Source organism: Scylla paramamosain, chromosome 21 (assembly GCF_035594125.1).
Source record: "Scylla paramamosain isolate STU-SP2022 chromosome 21, ASM3559412v1, whole genome shotgun sequence".
NCBI classification, from domain to species: domain Eukaryota; kingdom Metazoa; phylum Arthropoda; class Malacostraca; order Decapoda; family Portunidae; genus Scylla; species Scylla paramamosain.
The window spans coordinates 11,955,767-11,978,266 of record NC_087171.1 but is presented as its reverse complement, the minus strand read 5'-3'; the positions used below and the strand labels follow the sequence as shown (position 1 = coordinate 11,978,266).

At 39.7% G+C, this 22,500-nt stretch overlaps 1 protein-coding gene across 8 annotated transcripts in view; it reads right to left on the bottom strand.

Annotated features, from left to right (window-relative positions):
- LOC135111021 (band 3 anion transport protein-like) overlaps positions 1-22,500 on the bottom strand; it is a 169,513-nt gene that overhangs the window by 101,771 nt on the left and 45,242 nt on the right. For 4 of the 8 annotated variants that reach the window (XM_064023893.1, XM_064023892.1, XM_064023886.1 and 1 more), the window contains exons 3-9: positions 6,367-6,440; positions 6,171-6,199; positions 3,818-4,040; positions 3,282-3,394; positions 2,843-2,994; positions 2,012-2,104; positions 798-847 (exon numbers count right to left, since the gene is read on the bottom strand). In XM_064023893.1, the coding sequence (XP_063879963.1) occupies positions 798-847; positions 2,012-2,104; positions 2,843-2,994; positions 3,282-3,394; positions 3,818-4,040; positions 6,171-6,176 (637 nt within the window). In that variant the 5' untranslated portion in view covers positions 6,177-6,199; positions 6,367-6,440. Of the gene's footprint in view, positions 195-797; positions 848-2,011; positions 2,105-2,842; positions 2,995-3,281; positions 3,395-3,817; positions 4,041-6,170; positions 6,200-6,366; positions 6,441-16,720; positions 16,792-19,973; positions 19,992-22,500 lie in introns of those variants that run through there. The other 4 variants (XM_064023887.1, XM_064023890.1, XM_064023889.1 and 1 more) reach the window with 4 other exon arrangements.

Genomic DNA, 22,500 nt, shown 5'->3' with positions numbered 1-22,500 from the left:
TCAGTAACAATCCACAGGCAATGACTGAAAAGCAGTTTTGTTTGCAGAAAAGTCACATCTATAGTTTGAACTTGAAATAAACTAATATTAATGTGACTTCACTGTAATGACTTTCTGCAAAGTTCTCTGTGATATATTGGCTGATGCTAAATAGGAATAACTTTACAGAGTAACAGTAAACTACAACTTGCAATATAAAGTTCTCAAATTAATGACTTCAGTTAAGGAATTATCAAAGAATAAGTATCAAACTCAGTAAAAAACTGTTTTTTATATTACCTAACCTTACTGAGAATTCAAAAAAACTGTAAAACAGTATTGAGATGATCAGAGAGAGAGAGAGAGAGAGAGAGAGAGAGAGAGAGAGAGAGAGAGAGAGAGAGAGAGAGAGAGAGAGAGAGAGAGAGAGAGAGAGAGAGGAGAGAGAGAGAGAGAGAGAGAGAGAGAGAGAGAGAGAGAGAGAGAGAGAGAGAGAGAGAGAAAGAGAGACAGACAGACAGACAGACAGACAGACAGACAGACAGACAGAGAGACAGACAGAGAGACAGAGAGACAGACAGACAGACAGACAGACAGAGAGAGACAGACAGAGACAGAGAGAGAGAGAGAGAGAGAGAGAGAGAGAGAGAGAGGAGAGAGAGAGAGAGAGAGAGAGAGAGAGAGAGAGAGAGAACACATATAATGAGCACATTGATGTGAGCTGGGAGAGGGATAGGATGCAGGATGCAAAGTTTAGGATTAGATAGCCCAACTACATGCATACCCGATGTCAAACTGGACTCGAGTCTTCTTTCGACCTGAATCATCGATGTATGTTGGTTCAGGTTCAGCCATTCGAATAATGGACCTGAAAAAAGAGGAATTATAAGTGTCTTTAAATGACAAGAGACATTACATCTGGAAATACTAAAGCTATAGCAGTAAGTAATTTACTCCCTGCCTTATATGTCACTGTTTTGAGTAGGTACATAATATATCCCATTACACTGAGTCTGGCATGGTCTGGTAATTTCACCACCTGAGAATATGCAACCATGTTAACAATGTCACTGGGTGATGCTCTCACCCAATGATTAGATGGGTTATTCACATTTTTTTTCAAATGTGACAAATTATTCTTATATTGTCACTAAAACCTTTATATATATATATATATATATATATATATATATATATATATATATATATATATATATATATATATATATATATATATATATATATATATATATATATATATATATATATATATATATATATGATTTTATATACTTGCTAAAACCTTTATCTACTAACTAGGTATCATATCATACATATCATACTTGTACAAACTGTCATATATATATATATATATATATATATATATATATATATATATATATATATATATATATATATATATATATATATGTAAATAAAGGTTTTAGCAAGTATATAAAATCATATATATATATATATATATATATATATATATATATATATATATATATATATATATATATATATATATATATATATATATATATATATATATATATAATATATATATGTAAATAAAGGTTTTAGCAAATATATAAAATCAGTTTGCTATTTTTCAAAATGGACAGGAATATGTAAATGCAATTACTGCATCTTAGAGGATATGACCACATAAAGCTAAAAGAGACTGAGGTAGTAATGAACACTGAAATACTTTAAAGAACTTAAACCAAAGATTTTATGATTCAGGGAACAGAAAACAACCTTCATTTTTACTGAGGCAAGCATGGAGGAGAACCTTCCAGCACTGTAAATAACCACAATATCTCTTTGGCCTCATGCAATGGTTTTATGATGATAAACTTTAGCCATAATTGGGACTCAGCATAAATTTTAATGTATAGAACATTTTCTAAGTTATTTTACTCAGATTATCTCCATTCCAAAACCATTCTTACTGGGTATCTCCAAAACTGTCCCCAACACAATATCATTATTATTTACTTTATTTTTCCAGGGCCACAATACTCACTTAGGCTTGGCAGCATCAGCAAGGAGTGGAGAATGCTCCTCTGCATCTGACTCCATTGTTGAATCCTTGTGACCTCTACCACGTGTTTCAGTCCTAAAGGTGAATTAATAACATGAAATTTAGTACAAAGGAGTTAAGTCTTTGCTTACTACCTAGGCATTCTAGTTGGTATATACTTGTAAGTAAAATTACCTATTCCTGTCTTAATTGGCAGTTATCAATATGCAGCTCTAATAATTCTTTCCCTCTATGGGTGTCTATGAGCATGGCAACATAAGTGACATTTATACATTTATAAGAATCTTCCAAATTAGGAGTGTCTGCTCCAGGTTACTGCAGTCAGCATTTAGATTCCTTTATGTAAATGTCAAACTTTTACAAACAGTACAAGCAAAGACAACTGACTACGACATCCTTATATTGATGTTTGTGTGTATTCTATCTTCAGGATAATTTGATGACTAGGTGGTACATGCACATATAACATATAATTTACTTAAGATCATTCATCTACAATGAATATTAGTAACACCAAAGTGAAGCAGAGAGAGAACAATTAGCATAAGATATTAACTTTATTTTGAAATCATCATGAAGATATTTTGAACCTGTAGCTACAGTTCTCTCTCTCTCTCTCTCTCTCTCTCTCTCTCTCTCTCTCTCTCTCTCTCTCATATTTTTTTCAAGTCAATTAATAATTGCATGAATTTTCATTCATCCCTTGAAAATACATAATTAAAGAAAATATAAGATTATTGGCCCTAACAAACTTATCTGTGCTGAAAAAGAATGGTTCTATAAACTACATTCCAGAAGGCTGCACTGACTCACCCAACGGACCATCCTTCAGCAAGCTCAGGGTCACCAATTTGGAAGAAGACTCCAGTGTCCTTCTTCTCCTTCTCCTTGTCATTGTCCTTCTCGTCCTTCTCTAACAACTTTGCTGTTTCTGGTTCCTCCTTCTCCTCCTTCTCATGCTTATCCTGAACAAAAAAAATATTATGTAGTTTATAAAAGTATTGTATTAAAAATGAAACTGCTTAACTAACAAGTTTTCACTACTTTTACAAAAGAAAAATCATCAAATCTATGCTTAGATAGAAATAAATTCTAGATTCCAGCAACCTGTCTCAAGATACCACACAGACAATTTGACCAAACGAAGAGCTATCCTTATGTGTACAGGTACTGATTGAATTCCCACAAGTGAGTCACAATGCTATACTGAGTGTTATGAGGTGACCAAAACACAGGGTCAAGCGAGTCTTACAGCGTCCTGTGACGACTCAGAGTTGCGTGACTTGCGGCTGCCGCGGCGACTCCCCTGGCGGTACTGGGGCTTGAGTGGGGAATGCACATGGGGGAAGGTATCACTGCGGTGGTCTGTGGAAGAATGGCAGGTCTTTACTTTTGTTGAAATTTTCTATAATGTAGAGTTTTATATTTTTTTCTTTCAAATTTACCCAAATACCAGGTTATTTTCTTTAAATCCAATGTTTTCTCTTACTCAGTATTCATGGTAAAAATCCACTAAATATTAATAAAATAACTAACTAAATAAATAAAACTGATAAGGAGATAAAAAGCAGCATAGTTTTGAAAATAAATATGGGCTGAAAATCCAATGAAAACAAATCACATACCTTACTTTGTTTCTTCTACATAAAATACATGATTATGAATTGAGTTCCATTCCTTGTCAAGTCTGTTTGGATGTCCTATGACTCTAACAGCAAGAATCATAAGTCAATAAATCTCTCCTTTCCTGTCCCAAAGAAAATGTAAGGCATGTAACAGCATACTCACACTTGATGTCACTATCATGAATCCGTAGATCGTCAGCATCGCAGACCTGAGAGTCATCACCATAGCCAGGGGACCACGGGTTGGAGGTCATGGCAGGGGAGGAGAGTTGGCTCAGGGAGAAGTCCTCCTTGGCCCCCTCATCCTCAAACATACGATCCATGTCTTCATTCAGCTGGTCAGCAGACCGCTTCCTTGGCGGCCCACCACCATCACCAGCTGATGGCTGTAATGAGATCCTTCTTCAACTGTCTGTGGTATGAATGTCTACTGCATTGTTAAATTGTGGGAATAACTACCAATATTACAATTACAAAGATACCATGCCATCTCTGTTTACTGGGAAGAAATACTACTGCTATCAACTGAGAATTTTGAACAATCACTAAAGCTCAGATTATGTTGCTTGATTGAAAATTACTTCCCTCCATTATGCCTAACTATTCTAGGAAAGACAAATTATCAATTAGCTGATGAATGAACTATACTTGCAGGAATATTATCCATTTCTTTGGATTTTGTCTTTCTGTAATCCAGTTACTGTACTACATTATCATCATCTCCATCATGTCCCTGCTTACTATTCTGGCTACAGCAGGCAAATCCACACACATTGCAGAAAATGCTAATAACAAAAAAAAAAAAAAAATAAATAAATAAAATAAATAAATAAATAAATAAAAAAAAAAAAATAACAGCCATGCTTAAAAACAAAACACAGGTCAATGCTTCTTTATGATATCAAAACTTTTATAATGCATTAGAGAAAAAAAAAACACAGCAATTGAATTAAATGAAGGGCTCAAATGCATGTGACCTACAATTCTCTTTTGTGTACTATCTCTTCTATGTTTAGAACTACCTCGTCATATTTAGCAAAAATGGATAACTATTTCTCATCTTTCACTGTTAATACACTTGTAATGGTGTAATAATTGTCTCTTTATATATATAAGGTGCAAGCTTCAGTGAGAGATATAAGAAGAATATAGGTTCTTTAAATCAATTAAGCAAATATTAAAGCCACTTAAACTACAAAAAAAACATGGCCATACATCACTTTTGATGAAAATCATGTTGAATGTTATAAAGCGACATGCCCTCACTTTAACACTATACATGTACTAGAAGATCACATTATCTGTAATTATCTTATCTATTTATCTCTCATGCCCCATTTTCTTGAGGGGAATTCCCTCATGGGGGAGAGAAGCCATGACAAATAAATCTCCATTTTCCCCATTCTTGCATTCCCTCACTACATGAGTGAAGCTTTGCCTGTCAGCTCTCTCCTTCCATATGACTAGTGTCCTGCCTCTCATATTTTATGCCCTTCAATTTCATTAAGTACACTCTCTTTACAAAATCATTCATATTCATTCTTGCCGCAAGTCTAAAATCACCTGGCAAATAAATTCAGAATACATGTGAAATGTCTGACAGCTATTGAATGGTACATAAATGAATGACAAGTTTTCCTACTCAGGTGCTAAATTTACACAGGGACCACATCCATTTCTTTATGGAGTATGACTCCCATATTTGAGGACCTTCCACTCATACAGCTTATTAAACAGGGTCATCAACTCCCTTTCTTCAACTGTCTGCCTTCATCCTTTCACACTGTGTCATAATGTTTCACCTTTTGCTATCTTCTATTGATATTTCCATGATGATTACTCTTCTGAACTTTCAATATGTTGTTTCACTGTACAAAGCTTTGTCCTAACTTTCCCTCTTATTCTGTCTGCCTTACTAATGCAGGAGTTAACCAGTATCTTCAATCTTTCCTCTCTTTCATTGCTAAACTGTGGATCTCTCTACATATTTCTGTATTTCCACTTATGCACAAAAAAAAACAATATTGTACAAAGGAAACTTAAGAAACAACTACAAAAAAAAAAAAAAAAAAAAAAAAAAAAAAAAAAAAATATATATATATATATATATATATATATATATATATATATATATATATATATATATATATATATATATATATATATATATATATATATATATATATATATATATATATTGTGTGTGTCTGTGTGTCACATTTGTTGCATGTGCATTTATACATATAGAAGACCACAGAAGAAAGAAAACTATGTTCTGACATAACATAAAATACAGCAAAATATATTAACAAAACAAAAAATGCTTATGTTGAACTTTATATTGACTATCTTAACTAAAATAGGATGGGACATTATTTGTAATGGGCACACATGCTCGCACCAGCACAAATGAGCAAAGAGCTACAATTACATCAAGCTAACATACACCTTAATAATTTGTAATCAAAACACACTAGCCATGCATTAATCACATCAACACAATAGTTACTACTTACTTCCATGGCTATGGATTCTTGTAAGCTCCCTAGAGGCAGTGTGGAACAAGATGAAACAATATAGCAAAATACAAATAAAACCCATGTTAAATAACAGCTTTCATTGAGCACCCACAAGATAAAAGATGCCATAATATTGACAATACATGACAATATTATTCATGTTGATATACTGAAGGAGTTACATTTGACTTACCATGTTCGCTAACGACGTTATCTTGTCCATGACTGTCCCCTTCCACTCCTACCACAGAGGAAAGCTCCACGACTCTGAAAATAACAAAGATTGTCAATGTTGTGGAATTGCCATATCCACATCCGTTCCGCGGGTCACTATATCGGCATAAGTATAAAAACACAACCATGCCTTTTAAACATCTGCCAAGACTCAAATGCTGCATATGCCCTACCTTTCTTCTTAGAGAAAGACATGAAGGAAAGGAAACCCTGCATTAACAATAACACACGGCATTTGAAGGAAGCGTGTCAATCCCCCCCGCCTCCCACGTAGAAAGTCTTATAAACAACATCGCCCGTCGACACCTGTAGCTGCTGCCGTTGCGGTGATCTCGTTTAATTAAAGCTATATTTGCATCTTCCCTGATTTAACATACGTAATTCTCGAACATATATGAATCGATATGCAACATAAAGCACATAATGTCATCAGATGAACTTAAATGTATATGAACTAAAAGGTGAAAAACCTTCCACACGTGAACGCAATAAATAACATAGCTGGCACCTCTTTCACATGTGGTGTAAACAATGATGCAATCTTACAATCTTTCATCTTTTACCGCACAGTTAATGAAGAAAACTCTCCACTGTACGGTGTAATATAGATTGAATCATGAATATAACTCTCTGTACATACGTCAAGTAGATTATAGCTAAAAGTGATAAGCTAAGATTACAGAATTAATATCGATCAGTGTGTGTGTGCGTGTGTGTGTGTGTGTTATAAAATCACCTATGATTAATTATATCAACGTACCCTACGCCTCCAGCATAGAAACCATCTTAGCCCAACGACATCTTCGCTGGTTCATGTACGGTCAACTCACAGAGGGTGACAGAAATGCAGGGGTAAAGAAAAGATACAAGGACAACGACCACTTCAAACACCTGCTCAAAAGATGTAACATCCCACCTCAGCAACTGAAGACATTGGCTACTGACAGATCAACCTGGCTGACTGCCCTGCTGGACGCTGCTCTATCCAAAAAAAAAAAAAAATAAATAAAAAAAAAATAAAATAAATAAATAAAAACGCACCCGACGTCACCTCCTGAAGCATAAGACCCATGCCATTTATGTAACAAAGTACGCAGATCACGCAAAGGACTCAGCAACCACGTTCGACAAATTCAGTGAATTGTATCTCATCCGATGCGCCGTCATTGGCAACGATGGATAGCCCTAATTAAGTAAGTAGGCATGTTACTAAATCATCCATACATAATTGTGTTTTTACATGATAATGTGGAGTTTGTTGTGTCCCGTCTTAAAACACTTGCATCACATTTTTTTCCTAATGATGTAACTTCTGACACATTTCCTTTCGTGATATAGTCCCTTGATCCACTGCCCTTCTGGAAAGGTTCTCCTTGAGAGAGAGAGAGAGAGAGAGAGAGAGAGAGAGAGAGAGAGAGAGAGAGAGAGAGAGAGAGAGAGAGAGAGAGAGAGAGAGAGAGAGAGAGAGAGAGAGAGAGAGAGAGATTGCTACTGACCAAAGTGCTTTACGACAGGACTTCACTCCACAACGAGAGGTTAAGACTAATTAATATAAAAGGAAGAAACGACCCCCTTTGTCCAACTCTGGAGTACGTTCCTGTTTTCACAGGGTGGCATCACCAGGGGAAGTCCTTGTCGTGAACGGATTTGTGTGGGCGGAAATAGCTGAAAACGCTGTTATTTCTTCGTACGGAAGAAAAACGTTATCGATTCTACGTAGCATTATATATATATATATATATATATATATATATATATATATATATATATATATATATATATATATATATATATATATATATATATATATATATATATATATATATATATATATATATATATATATATATATATATATATATATATATATATATATATATATATATATATATATATATATATATATATTCATTATATACGTGTGGGGGGGACTAGATAAATAGATGTATTTGTATATGAACATTTCGATATCAATATAAAAGATGAGCAGATAGATAGACTGATAAAGTAAACAACACAAGCAATGTGTTATACAATAAGTCAGACAATGTCTTTGGTTCGTTTATAAAACAATTAATAGGATTCAAGTCTCTTCATGACAGGTCGCTATATCCCGATATAAATGTTATGAAAAAAAAAAATCTCAATGCGCAGTGCACTATACTTCGGATAATCGGTAGGTAGCACATCATTTACTTATCGCTGGCTGTCAACTTGTCTTGGCGCTATCGCAGAAGAAAAGGAGGACACGTATAGTGATCAGCCAGCCAAGTATCAACGTGATACAGTGATCATTCACGGCGGTAAACACGGAAATAAGCAGACCACCACCGCCGAGAAAAACGGGAGATATAATTTATTTTTTAAACCAAGAGCAGCGATTTTTTCTTATGGCTTTCGTACACAAAATTAATCTTTCTACCCATCCGAAATAAATACGTAAATCTACTGATGAGAAAGAAGTGATTCCGATTCCCAAATGGCTGAAGCATTAACAGCAAAACATAAACTCGGGTACCGCGTTCTGCTGCCTCTTTTCTAGTATAAAATTAGACATGACACAGTACAGCGGAACTCTTTATTCCCAGCGGAGTGATGACATGACTAAAGAACCGGACATCATCATATTATCTTCTAATTAACACAGTGTCATGGTCATGAGGATACTGTTATAATTTCAATGACGTGTTTGTGTGTCATTGCCAGCCTTTCCTCAATGGCTTCTTTCGGGAAAGCCTGTATCTATCATGTGTTCTCCACGCTTCACCCTCCCTCTCCCGCCCTTACCTTCGACCCTTCCCCTTCGTATGTTATCATTTTTTTTTTCATTCGTGAGGATGATAATGGTGATGTTCTCTTGAGTATGTACCTATGCTTACTCCCATCTTGTGTGTGTGTGTGTGTGTGTGTGTGTGTGTGTGTGTGTGTGTGTGTGTGTGTGTGTGTGTGTGTGTGTGTGTGTGTGTGTGTGTGTGTGTGTGTGTGTGTAATATGAAACCCTGTGATGAAGTACATACTATACTCGTATGTAAGTATGGCCATGATAACGATGCTCTTTAGTGATCGTAAGAACTATCATAAAATTTATGTATATTTACTTCAGTGAGCTTACTCATTAACACTACAGCAGCATCAGCAAACACTACTGCTACTACTAGTACTGTTACTGCTGCTGCTGCTGGTGCTGCTGCTACTGTTGCTGCTGCTGCTGCTGCTGCTACTACTACTACTACTACTACTACTACTACTACTACTACTACTCCCTCCTCCTACTATTACTAAAAACAATAATAATAACAATAGTAAATATAACTGATTCAACAATGACCTTCATTGATCACCACTGCATATAATATTTCATCCAACAACAACAACAACAACAACAACAACAACAACAACAACAACAACAACAACAACAACAACAACAACAACAACAACAACAACAACAACAACAACAACAACAACAACAACAACCACCACACACACACACACACACACACACACACACACACACACACACACACACACACACACACACACACACACACACTCCTACGCTAATGATACCACCCTACACTTTTCCACGTCCTTTTCGTAAACGTCCAACCCTTTAGGAAGTAATCAGTTTACGCAGGGAAGCCACAGAACGCCTGACTTCGGATCTCTAAAATTTCTGATTGGGGTAGAGCAAACTTAATATTGTTCAATGCCTCAAAATTTTTCAACTCGACACAACCTTCCAGATAATTATCCCTTCTTCTTCAATGACACTCATCTGTCTCCCTCTTCTACAATGAGCAATCTCGGTCAGTCCTTTACTAATAATCTAAACTGGAAACTTCACATCTCATCTCTAGCTAAAACAGCTTCTATGAAATTAGGCGATCTTAGTTGTCTTCGCCAGTTTTTCTCATCTCCACTCCCCCCCGCCCCCACCCCCCCGATGCTAACTCTGTACAGGGCCCTTATCCATCCATGTATGGAGTATGCTTCACATGTATGGGCGGGGTTTCACTCATACCGCTCTTTTAGACAGGGTGGAATCAAAAGCTTTTCGTTTTATCAACTCCTCTCCTATAACTGACTATCTCCAGCCTCTTTCTCATCGCCGCAATGTTTCATCTCTTGCTATCTTCTACCGCTATTTTCATGCCAACTGCTCTTCTGATCTTGCTAACTGCATGCCTCCCCTCCTCCCGCGGCGTCGCTGAGCAAGACTCTTCTCTCACCCCTTTTCTGTCAACCAGTTAACCCAGTATTCTCAATCATTCATCCCTTTCTCTGATAAACTCTGGAGCTCCCTGCCTGCTTCAATATTTCCACCTTCCTATAACTTGAACTTTTTCAAGAGGGAGATTTCAAGACACTTATCCTGTCATTTTTGACTACCGTTTTCGACTCAGTTCGGGGATTGGCACCTCAGTGGGCCTTTCATTTTATTATTATTTTTTTTACTGCAGTTTTGTTGCCCTTGGCCGGTGCCCCTCCTACATAGAAAAAAAAAAAAAAAAGCGAAGAACACCTACTAATCTATAAAAGCAACCACCACACTTGTGTATCCGAGACCGAGTACACCAGTGGCTCCCAACCCGGGGCCCACAAGCTGAGGCACAGACCGCTTTACACTGGACTTTACGCAGCTTTCTGCAAATTATACGGTTTTTAATCGTTCTCTAGGCATGTAAATTCTTGTATTTCTTTACTATTACTTTAACAATTACAGCATATGAGATGAAGCTGTAAACAGTCACTATAATTACGAGTTATGGATAGGGTATTAAAAAGCAAGCAATGGCCAGAGAGAGAGAAAAAAAATGTTGGGAACCAATAGAATACGTACACCATCATCAACTTCATATCTCCAACTATCTCTTATGAACAATAATGGGTTTACTCAATCATTATTAGTAACTTAGTAAGTACGAATATATATATATATATATATATATATATATATATATATATATATATATATATATATATATATATATATATATATATATATATATATATATATATATATATATATATATTATCTATCAGCGGCAGGAGCTTTTCTTCGTTATTATTATGCAGTTGATATCACGTATACATGTAGTAGTAGTCTTTTGGGGCTTCATCTCTACTGAGTGTAGGCAGGTTTGGTTAACTTAGTTTTATCTATATATATATATATATATATATATATATATATATATATATATATATATATATATATATATATATATATATATATATATATATATATATATATAAAACAGGTATATACGACACACAACAATACGACTGACCATCTTGGGAATCTGTCAACTTATTCCAATCATTCTTCTATCATGTATCATGTAAAACTCCCATGTTGATCTGCGCGTTCTCTAATTACATTGAAATTACTAAACCTAATTAAAAATTATATGAAGGTGGAATGATTCAGATCAGGAGGTTGTAAGGCAATGTTTTATTTTCTCAGGTTAGATAATAAGCTGATAAGGTGCCACCGTCCACTCCAAGGTGAGAGATTGTAGAGAGAGAGAGGCTAGGCTATCTCTACGCCCGCTACCACCACCACCACCACCACCACCCAGTAGCTTATCGAGAACAGAAACTTTGGATCTCTCACGTACCAACTGGATCTACGAAGGGCAAGGATTAGGGTTAAAAAACAACACAAGGATACGAGAGAAGCGGAATTCTTAACCAATGCCGATGTCAAAGGAACGTATTATGACTGCTTTCCTAACATATCAGGCTCTGACCTGGGCTATTTACAAATTCACGAATGATTAATTAGGTTTTCATAGTTACTACAATCATAAGAGAAAAAAATAATACCACTGAAAACTAATGATAAGACACTGAAACGTTACTTCACACTCTGACATACGTAAAACCCCAAGAAGATAATGAAGAGAAAACTTATAGGAAAAAAAACAGTGTAATCTCATGATAAAGGAAACTCTTAACTCTTACCTATGCTGAAGGAAAACATAACACGTCAGAGAGAGAGAGAGAGAGAGAGAGAGAGAGAGAGAGAGAGAGAGAGAGAGAGAGAGAGAGAGAGAGAGAGAGAGAGAGAGAGAGAGAGAGAAATGTACGTTTGGGTTCAACTGACCTTGCATTTCAGGTAACCACATTATCAACAATTCTAAAGACAACAAAAAATCAGTAGATAGATTTTTAATGAGATACACCAGAGCAGTGATAAGTGAGAGCGACTAAACAAGGAGAGAGAGAGAGAGAGAGAGAGAGAGAGAGAGAGAGAGAGAGAGAGAGAGAGAGAGAGAGAGAGAGAGAGAGAGAGAGAGAGAGAGAGAGAGAGAGAGAGAGAGAGAGAGTCACTGCCACAACTATTGTTATTTTGTTATTTATTTAATGAAAATACCACACTATTCAGTTATTTATGACTCGTGACGTAGCTGAGTCTGACCTTCCTCCATTTTTATTTTACTTTTCTTTCTTTATTTATTTTTTATACCTCCAACTGCTATTTTATCTCTTTTTTTTTTTTTGGGTGGAGAATGATGAGTCATCACAAGGCTTCGCGTCGGACCTAAGCTTTGTTTACACACGAGACGCTGGCCTGGCACTCCCTTCCAATCTACTCCTTCATTTCCCTCCCAACCACTCTTACCCATTAATCAAGGAGCTAATCAGGAACTCTTTTAAAGTGATAAGATGCCAGTCTCTCTTCCCTGACCTCTGGGAGACTCAGACCTGCATAAAACTTTGCCGTGTTTATGCTGTCATGAAGGTCACCGCACGTCAGGCAGGGGAGCCCAATCGTTCGTCTGTCCAAACGTGATTAGCGGTACATGGAGGTCCTTAAAATTTTTAAACACTTTCGGGCTCTCATAAGGACTATTTTCAAACGTCACACAGATGCTTCGTCTGGTTCTTATGAATGTTTTCTCTCTGGTGAGGCATAATTCTTGTTTGCCTATCGTTAATCATGAAAACAACATGGAAAACGTTAATAAATTCCACTAAGACTTGCTGTGATGGCGAAACGTTTGAGAATATAGTCTCATGCCTTGGAGGTGAGCCACGTTTTAATTACCTTGACACAGCTTCTAGTCGTGTGTTTCCTGGCGTTCATCTAATGCTCTTCCTGGTTCAAAGACCGGCAGAAAACTAGATCAGATGTGTGGGCAATGCCAGATGCACAGGGAATAATGAAGCCAAGATGTGTAGACCTTTGCATTATGCTCTCAGGTACATCCTTCATGATTATCATATTTTAAACTTAAAGCACAACATATCGTCAATCTTGAGAAACTACAAATCAGAGTTAAGACCAATAAAAGTAGCAATACCTGTCAACTAGTAGACGTAAATAGTAACGAGAGTGAAGATGCAATGATATCCCTAGGAATTTAAGACTTACGAGAATAACGTGTAGTGGAGCTAATCAGGATGTTCACTCTATCCTCTTCTAACTGGTAAACTGTGAAACTCAAAATATTTCCGTTTTTTCCTCTTTTCGACAACTTGAACCGCTACAAAGAAGGAATATCAAGACACTTTTGTTGTTTTATGCCCTTAACCAGACGCCTTAACACTTAAAAAAAAAGATAAGTGTGGGAATACGGTAATATCCTAGCGAGTGGGGTCACCTGTCCTGCCTTACATAAACTACAAGGAAGGAATCAACCTTACTTCCTCACCACGGGACACCGGAACGGATACATTACACGGCTCTCACAGCCTCTACCAGACAAGGACCATGACGCTGCCGAAGACCTGAGGCGTGACTGTACATACCGCCGCCGAGACTAGCAGCCGCAGCACGAGTTTAGGTCAACGCTAGGGGGACGCTGCCACGCCTTTCCGGCCTCCTTGTCCTAGATGGTGGTGTTCTCCTCTAAGAGACAGGACGCTGCAACAGGACGCTGCAGGATCAGGAAAATCTCACACTGCCGGTCTTGCGTCATGCTCCTACATAATTTACTTTTTTTTTTCTTTTTCTGTCTTTTCTTTTTTTTTTTTTTCTTTTTCTTTTTTTTTTAACAATTATCCGAATTGGTACATATGAATATCAAACATCAACAGACATTTGAGTTTTATTTAACACTGACTTGCAAGAACTACAGTAACAAAGAGAGAGAGAGAGAGAGAGAGAGAGAGAGAGAGAGAGAGAGAGAGAGAGAGAGAGAGAGAGAGAGAGAGAGAGAGAGAGAGAGAGAGAGAGAGAGAATTAGTTACAGTACAAAGGGAAAAAGAGAAAGAATATAAATGACGAAAAAGAACAAAAACATTATAGGTAAGCTGCAAGGAATCAGTTGATCAAGCCATGAGCCACCAGTACCAGGATTATTTGCAAGGAATAGACGATAAAACACTCTCCTCTTACTCCTTATCTGCTCTTCACCGTGGTCGGAATACTGATCACTGTTTATATCACTGTTTATACTCTCCTACTGTCAGTCATTATCATACGCATTATACCTCACAACCTAAGAGTCGAATTGAATGCTTTCTCTCTCTTGACAGCTCTCATACAGATCAGTGCCAAGTCATCAATATAAGAGGAACACCCTTTGAATATGACGCATCGAGATATATATTTGCCTACGTATCTTCATCTGTGCATAACTTCTCGTAACGCTTTTCTCTATCCCTACTGGCCTATGTAATCGTCGCTTTGCTTTGATGGCCTGTCTATATACGACTTTCCTCATTACTCCTGCCGGGGTACAATGTGTGAGCAAACAATGCCTGGTACGTGACGGCAGGGCGAGGCCACGGCTGATTCAGGAGCACGGCAGAGACTATGAGTGAGTGAGTGAGTGTGTGTGTGTGTGTGTGTGTGTGTGTGTGTGTGTGTGTGTGTGTGTGTGTGTGTGTGTGTGTCTCTCTCTCTCTCTCTCTCTCTCTCTCTCTCTCTCTCTCTCTCTCTCTCTCTCTCTCTCTCTCTCACACACACACACACACACACACACACACACACACACACACAGAGAGAGAGAGAGAGAGAGAGAGAGAGAGAGAGAGAGAGAGAGAGAGAGAGAGAGAGAGAGAGAGAGAGAGAGAGAGAGAGAGAGAGAGAGAGAGAGAGAGAGAGAGAGAGAGAGAGAGAGAGAGAGAGAGAGAGAGAGAAATATTGGACACTTAATAGTCCTTCACTTCACAAACTTAAGTAGATAAAGAGTCACATACAAGGAAGAAAATGCATGGCTTGTCTGACGGAGGAACTGAGGGAGGTAACATACTTTCCCTTACGTCACCAGCAGGAGGAGGAAGACGATGAGCAAGCGGATTACCAAGATTACTGAATATTATATACATGAGGCATATATATACAGCGGCATATGTCTGGTTTCTCCCTGGGTTGTTTGTTAGTGATCAAAAGCTACAATTTACTAGTGTGAGCATGAGGGGAGAACAGAGAGCAGTGGATTAAAGAGGAGGAAGAGAAGGAGAGGTGTCTTTTAAAGTTGTTTGTAATAAGCTACAGTATTTACGTAATATAAAAGTGAGGCATAGAGGATAGTAAAGGGTGGGGGAGAAGGAGGAGGAGGAGGAAGTCTATAGCATTGGGAGATAAAAACTAAATAACAAGAAACAACAGCAAACACGGTATATATGTAGCAACACACCCACCCCCCACCCACCCACCCATCCACACACACACACACACACACACACACACGCTTTGTTGCGCCTCAAGTAATCCTCTCCTAGTCTCAAGGTTCACTGTCGCCGTCTCCGTCTCACCTACTTGCCGTCAGACAGTCAGGACAAGCACCGTGCCTGGGCCTCCTCACCTAGTCTCTCCACCTGGCACACCCTTCACTGAGGCGTCACGTGTGCCCTGGAACGCGTCACAAGGCTGCCTTCATGCTTTCTCCATTCATAGAATCTCTACCTAAATACTACTCGTTTTCTGAGGCAGTCTCTCTCTCTCTCTCTCTCTCTCTCTCTCTCTCTCTCTCTCTCTCTCTCTCTCTCTCTCTCTCTCTCTCTTGATAAAGTGCATTCGTTTCACGGCCAGGAACTTTAATTGAGTAACTGAAACTATCAACAAAACAGAGTGAGAAACATTATCTGTGTTCATATCTATTCCTGGCACCATCTCTACAAAACTCCGCTTCTCCTTCCCCTCCTCCCCGCCCCCTTGCCCATCCCTCTCTTTCCCTCCTCCGCCTGTCACACACGTTTTCCTTCACTGACGTAAGAAGCCTCACACCCAACCTCTCCTCACTACCACTACCTGCAGCAGTGCTTTAGTCATCTCTTTTAACTCCTTGCATGCACTTCCATCTCCAGCCAGTCTGCCAGCCGCCTTACCGCTCTCCTTGCCTCGCACCCACACTCACTCGTTAATCACTGACTGCCCAGACGGTTCAAATGACGTATCACAGAGGCTGTTCATTCGGTAAGGCTACTGTGGTGGTGATTCAGAGGCCCCCGCATGCCTGGCCGTGTTGCTGCGGTGAAAGAGAGTCAGAAGGAGAGTCAGGGAGAGTCCGGAGTCCGCCAGTTCACCAGTCAGCCACCCGGGTAACCGCAAGAACTCAACTGGAACCTCCACTAGACCACTTCATGCTGAAGGAGGAGGAGCCTGGTGGTCCTAGCGAGGCGAGTGAGTGAAGGAGGGTTTTCTTGGAAGGGAGAGAGTTAATACTGTGTGTGTGTGTGTGTGTGTGTGTGTGTGTGTGTGTGTGTGTGTGTGTGTGTGTGTGTGTGTGTGTGTGTGTGTGTGTGTGTGTGTGTGTGTTGCAGTGCTGGGTACCGTGGCTCGCAACTTTCTCTTTTCCTCTCTTACTGGACGTTCTCTCTCTCTCTCTCTCTCTCTCTCTCTCTCTCTCTCTCTCTCTCTCTCTCTCTCTCTCTCTCTCTCTCTCTCTCTCTCTCTCTCTCTCTCTCTCTCTCTCTCTCTCTCTGTTCTTTTCTCTCTAACCGCATTCACTTATATAATAGACCAACCAACACGGAATACTGAACATTCTGATTTATACTACGCTCGTATGATTAGGTTACACACACACACACACACACACACACACACACACACACACACACACACATATATATATTGTCTCTAGAATCCGTTCAGTTACCTCCATGCATTTCCGCTACGATCATTACGTAGAGAAAGTCAATTAGTTCCTGCAAAACCACTTTTTCCTGCTTTAATTAACAAGACTTCAGAGGCGACAGGTAGAGATGGGAGTTCTTATATCTTGAGTATGGAAATATCGAAATTATGCACAGGCCGTCTCAGGCAAGGCAAATATCAGTAAATGCAATAGTGATCAAAGGTAAATCTATCACCTTACTGTTTATTGTTTCACTTCTGATCTAATGACAGTCCTTTTATGAATCACGGCGAGATTTACGATAGAGAGTAAATGCAGCAGTGGAAGTGAATGAAGAATGCTACTCGACTACTGACGATGGCCATACCACTTCACTTCCAGTAGAAAATTTATATACCACTCATATTCATGTACCTAGCCAGTATCGTGTGCATTCCCAGTCCAGGTGCGCGCAGGTGAGAGTTACATTTCTTTGAGACTTGTAACACTTAGAGTCGTAAACAAAACAGACACATTCCCTCTCTCTCTCTCTCTCTCTCTCTCTCTCTCTCTCTCTCTCTCTCTCTCTCTCTCTCTACCCCTCAGGCTCTTTCGTACAAACACCTCTCATTACCTGTCTACGAGTACAACACCTGGGCTACTTGTGCTCAAAAAGGAGAAGTTTTCCTTAACAGGTGATTTTCTTGATACCGGAGGGTTAAACTAGAGAGAGAGAGAAAAAAAACTAGAAGAAAATGAGAGAGAGAGAGAGAGAGAGAGAGAGAGAGAGAGAGAGAGAGAGAGAGAGAGAGAGAGAGAGAGAGAGAGAGAGAGAGAATCAGGAAGGGAAGAATAAAAGAGTGGGTGTAGTGGAAGAGAAGGCAAGGGAGGAGTATGGGAAGGTGGTTTTGCTGGTGTGTGTTTGTGTGTTGACTGACGTGGCGGTGATAATGATGCGGTGACGCGAACGAGGCAGTGGTGGCGGTGAGAGAGAGAGAGAGAGAGAGAGAGAGAGAGAGAGAGAGAGAGAGAGAGAGAGAGAGAGAGAGAGAGAGAGAGAGAGATCTATAGTATTACCAACCACTCCGCTTCTCCAGCCCCGCCTTCTCTCTCTGACACACACACACACACACACACACACACACACACAGCACACAATTAAGAAGCTTACTCACAGGAAGCCACATGCACCTCACTTTCATCTTGCTGTGTCCCTCAGTCCGTATCGCCGCTCGCCCTTCCTGCCCTCACCTACACAGGGGCAACACAACTTAAGCAAGGTCAAGAACAACCGTAACTGCACATGAACGGGACGGTACCTGCGCAGTGTTACGTGACCCTTCCCTCCCTCCCTCCCAGTGAAGCCATGTGTCGGCGGAGGCATGACCTTGACCAGGAGGAGGAGGAGGAGGAGGAGGAGGAAGAGGAAGAGGTGGTGGTGGTGGTGGTGGTGATGGAAAGATGCCTGTTGCTTGAGGTGTAAGAAATAGTTGTTTTTCTCTGCCTGTGTTTGGGTTTCACTGAATCAGCGAGTTAAGGGGTGAGAGATCGACTTGAATAGGAGGAGGAGGAGGAGGAGGAGGAGGAGGAGGAGGAGGAGGAGGAGAAGAAGAAGAAGAAGAAGAAGAAGAAGAAGAAGAAGAAGAAGAAGAAGAAGAAGAAGAAAGAAGAAGAAAGAAACAAAAGGCTGAGAGAAGGACGAGCTGGAGGAAGACAGGAACTAAAGGTTAGGAGAAGGACGAACACACGGAGAAGGATGAGGAGGAGGAGGAGGAGGAGGAGGAGGAGAAGGAGGAAGAGGAGGAGGAGGTAAGGAACGCAAGCATAAAAGAAAAAAAAAAAACTAAAAAGAGCATGACGAGGATTACAGAAGGGGAGGAAGAGGAGAACCAACAGAAAGAGGAGAAAGAAGACAAGGAGACGTGAAAGAAGCATGAGTAAGAAGAATTGGAAGAGAAGATGAATGATCCCTAACTACACTCACTGCACACTCGTCACGCCGCACTTTACAGCACCACAAATTGGCACACTTCTTTCGTACCTGTTACATCTCCTCTCTGCCGCCTTGCCGCTGTCTTTCACCCACCTGGCAACAGCATACACTGAACTCCCTCCCCCGCAGGCAAGTAGAGGGATCGCAACAAAACACAGGGATGAGGGGCACAACGCCAGGCATATAAATAGCGCACACGACCCCATTAGATGAGCGGAGTCAAAATAAACAACAGTAGGATATCGTATCAACCCAGACCACGTGGCCAGAGGCATGTAAACACTCGTCTGCACGTGAATCTAGAGCACAACACGAAATTAGTGTCAACGGTACGGATGAATTAACGGATTTTTTACCTTTTATAACATTGCATTTGAGCAGTGAGAGAGAGAGAGAGAGAGAGAGAGAGAGAGAGAGAGAGAGAGAGAGAGAGAGAGAGAGAGAGAGAGAGAGAGAGAGAGAGAGAGAGAGAGAGAGACTTGCTCAAACGACATGTAAGCTCATTAATTATTTTCAAGAAGGAGTCAGCATTAAGAATAGAAAGTTTAATAAATTTACCTGTCATATTAACTTGCAGGTGTCGGCTTTATAGTGAACGGCGCCTGTGAGATCTGAGGCCGCATTCCCAAACGTTGTGGCGTCGCATTTCTATCACACTTAATAAGATGTGGTGAAAATTGTTGAGGCTTAACGAGGAATCTACGCTAATAAACTGGAGAATACTCATGAGAACTCGACTAATGATATGTATGGTTTTTGAAAATAGTTCCTCTGAGATCTTGAGCCGTTTCAAACTATGGGCTTTAGTTGCTGCTCACACACACACACACAAACACAAACACACACACATCCGCCCCGCCGCACACCAACACACTGACTAACCCAAGCCGTAAGCACAGGGAAAGCCGAGTTACCAACTTTAATTAAACCACAGAGACGAAAAGTCGTTCACACCACATTTCTCTGCGTGGACTAAAGGAAAAAAAAAACAAAGAGTGACGTGATTATGTAAGTATGGTGTACCGTATAGCAACGTCCTGGTAGCGCGCGTCTCAGGCTGGGTTGAGTCAGTTGTGTGAGTTCCCAGCTGTCAACACTGAGCGCTGTTGGGAAGTCACCGTTTGGCAGGGAGGAAAGGCAAACAACAGCCCCGCCGCACTCCTCCGTGGTGGTGAAGGAGAGAGAGAGAGAGAGAGAGAGAGAGAGAGAGAGAGAGAGAGAGAGAGAGAGAGAGAGAGAGAGAGAGAGAGAGAGAGAGAGAGAGAGAGAGAGAGAGAGAGAGAGAGAGAGAGAGAGAGAGTGGGGGGGGCCCGTGTTTTGAAACATTAGTGGCAGCACTTCCACTCCTTTCAATTGCCTTAGTTGAAGTTACACGGGATTTTAAGAATGTTTTTACGGTTCTAGTGACAGACTGACAAGATTTCTACGTTATTAACAACAAAAATATTCTTGAGAACCTGGCTTATCATCTCTGTGGCCTTTCAAAATAGTCGAGAGAGAGAGAGAGAGAGAGAGAGAGAGAGAGAGAGAGAGAGAGAGAGAGAGAGAGAGAGAGAGAGAGAGAGAGAGAGAGAGAGAGAGAGAGCAATCGATTTACATAACATATTCCTCTCCATTACTATTTATTGATCCACACACGTTTACATCATTCCCACAATTTCTCAAGGTAATTGCAATTACGCAATACACTAAGATCTCCTTGGTTACTGCGATGTCACAGCGCAGTTTTCTCTGTCGCTTTCCAATGTGAAGTAATGTAATATTCATTAGAAAACAGCGGCGCCACGCAAGGATTTCTTAATCATTCCATCTCGTCAATAACAAAAGTTCATCTGATTTACATTTGGTGGAGTGGAAAATACAGAAACAGTCATTTAGTCAGTCAGTCAGTTAGTGGGCCAGTTGGTTAATCAGTCATTCATTCATTAATTCATTCAGTCAGTCAGTAAGCCAGTCAGGCAGTAAGTCTGTCAGTTAGTGAGTCAGTCAGATAAACATTCATTCATTCATCCATTCATTCACCCATTCATTCATTCATTCATTCAGTCAGTCAGTCAACCAATCAACAAACCAGTCAACCATCCAGCCAGCCAGCCAGTCAGTCAGTCAGTCAGTCAATCACGAGTAGCAAGCTTGGAAACTGAAACTTTTGACTTCCTTCTTTTGTTTGTTGCTGTCGTACTAACTTTTCTTGTTCAGCGAAAAAAAAAAAAGAAAAGTTGGAAAGGCTACCAAGAAAGAAGCGCTGAAGATGCTCCACGTGGTAAAGGAAAGAAGAATGAAGTCACAAATTTGGTGCTAAATTAAAAAGAAAACTAAGACTGACAGCAAGATGACAAAACGGTGCCTCTCTGCCTTTCTTTGATCGTGTCAGAGAGAGAGAGAGAGAGAGAGAGAGAGAGAGAGAGAGAGAGAGAGAGAGAGAGAGAGAGAGAGAGAGAGAGAGAGAGAGAGAGAGAGAGAGAGAGACCCACAGCACTATCATCTCATTAAAACTCATCGCTTTTATGAGTGGCTAGACAGTCAACACCTTTCTCTTTACCTGTGCTCTTTTTATCTATATTTTATCACTTTCACCATAAACATCCTCATAAATTAGATACAGTCTGCTACTAACACTGTCTAACCTAATATAATATGTAGCCTGACTTAACATTGTAACCTAACCTAACATAAACTCTAGTACCCTAGCATACAACTTTCTAATCTAACCTGACTTAGCTTCATGCATGTAAATTAACCTAACATTATGTAATCTAACCCAACTTGAATTAACACTACTTTACCTTATCACACCTATCCTGACCTAACGCAACTAGACCTAACCTAACTTGACCTGACCTAACCTCACCTCATATCACCTACCCTGACCTGACTTAACCTAACCTAACCTAAACCTGAACCAGAATCACTTTACCTCACCTCACATAACTTAACCCAACTTCCCTTTTAAAATGCATAGCTTAACTTAACCCTACTTCCCTTTTAAAATGCATAGCTTATCACTCACACGGTCACCACCACACTCCTACACACACATTCCCCTTCATTTCTATACACCGTTCGGCCACTCCCCCTCGAGGAA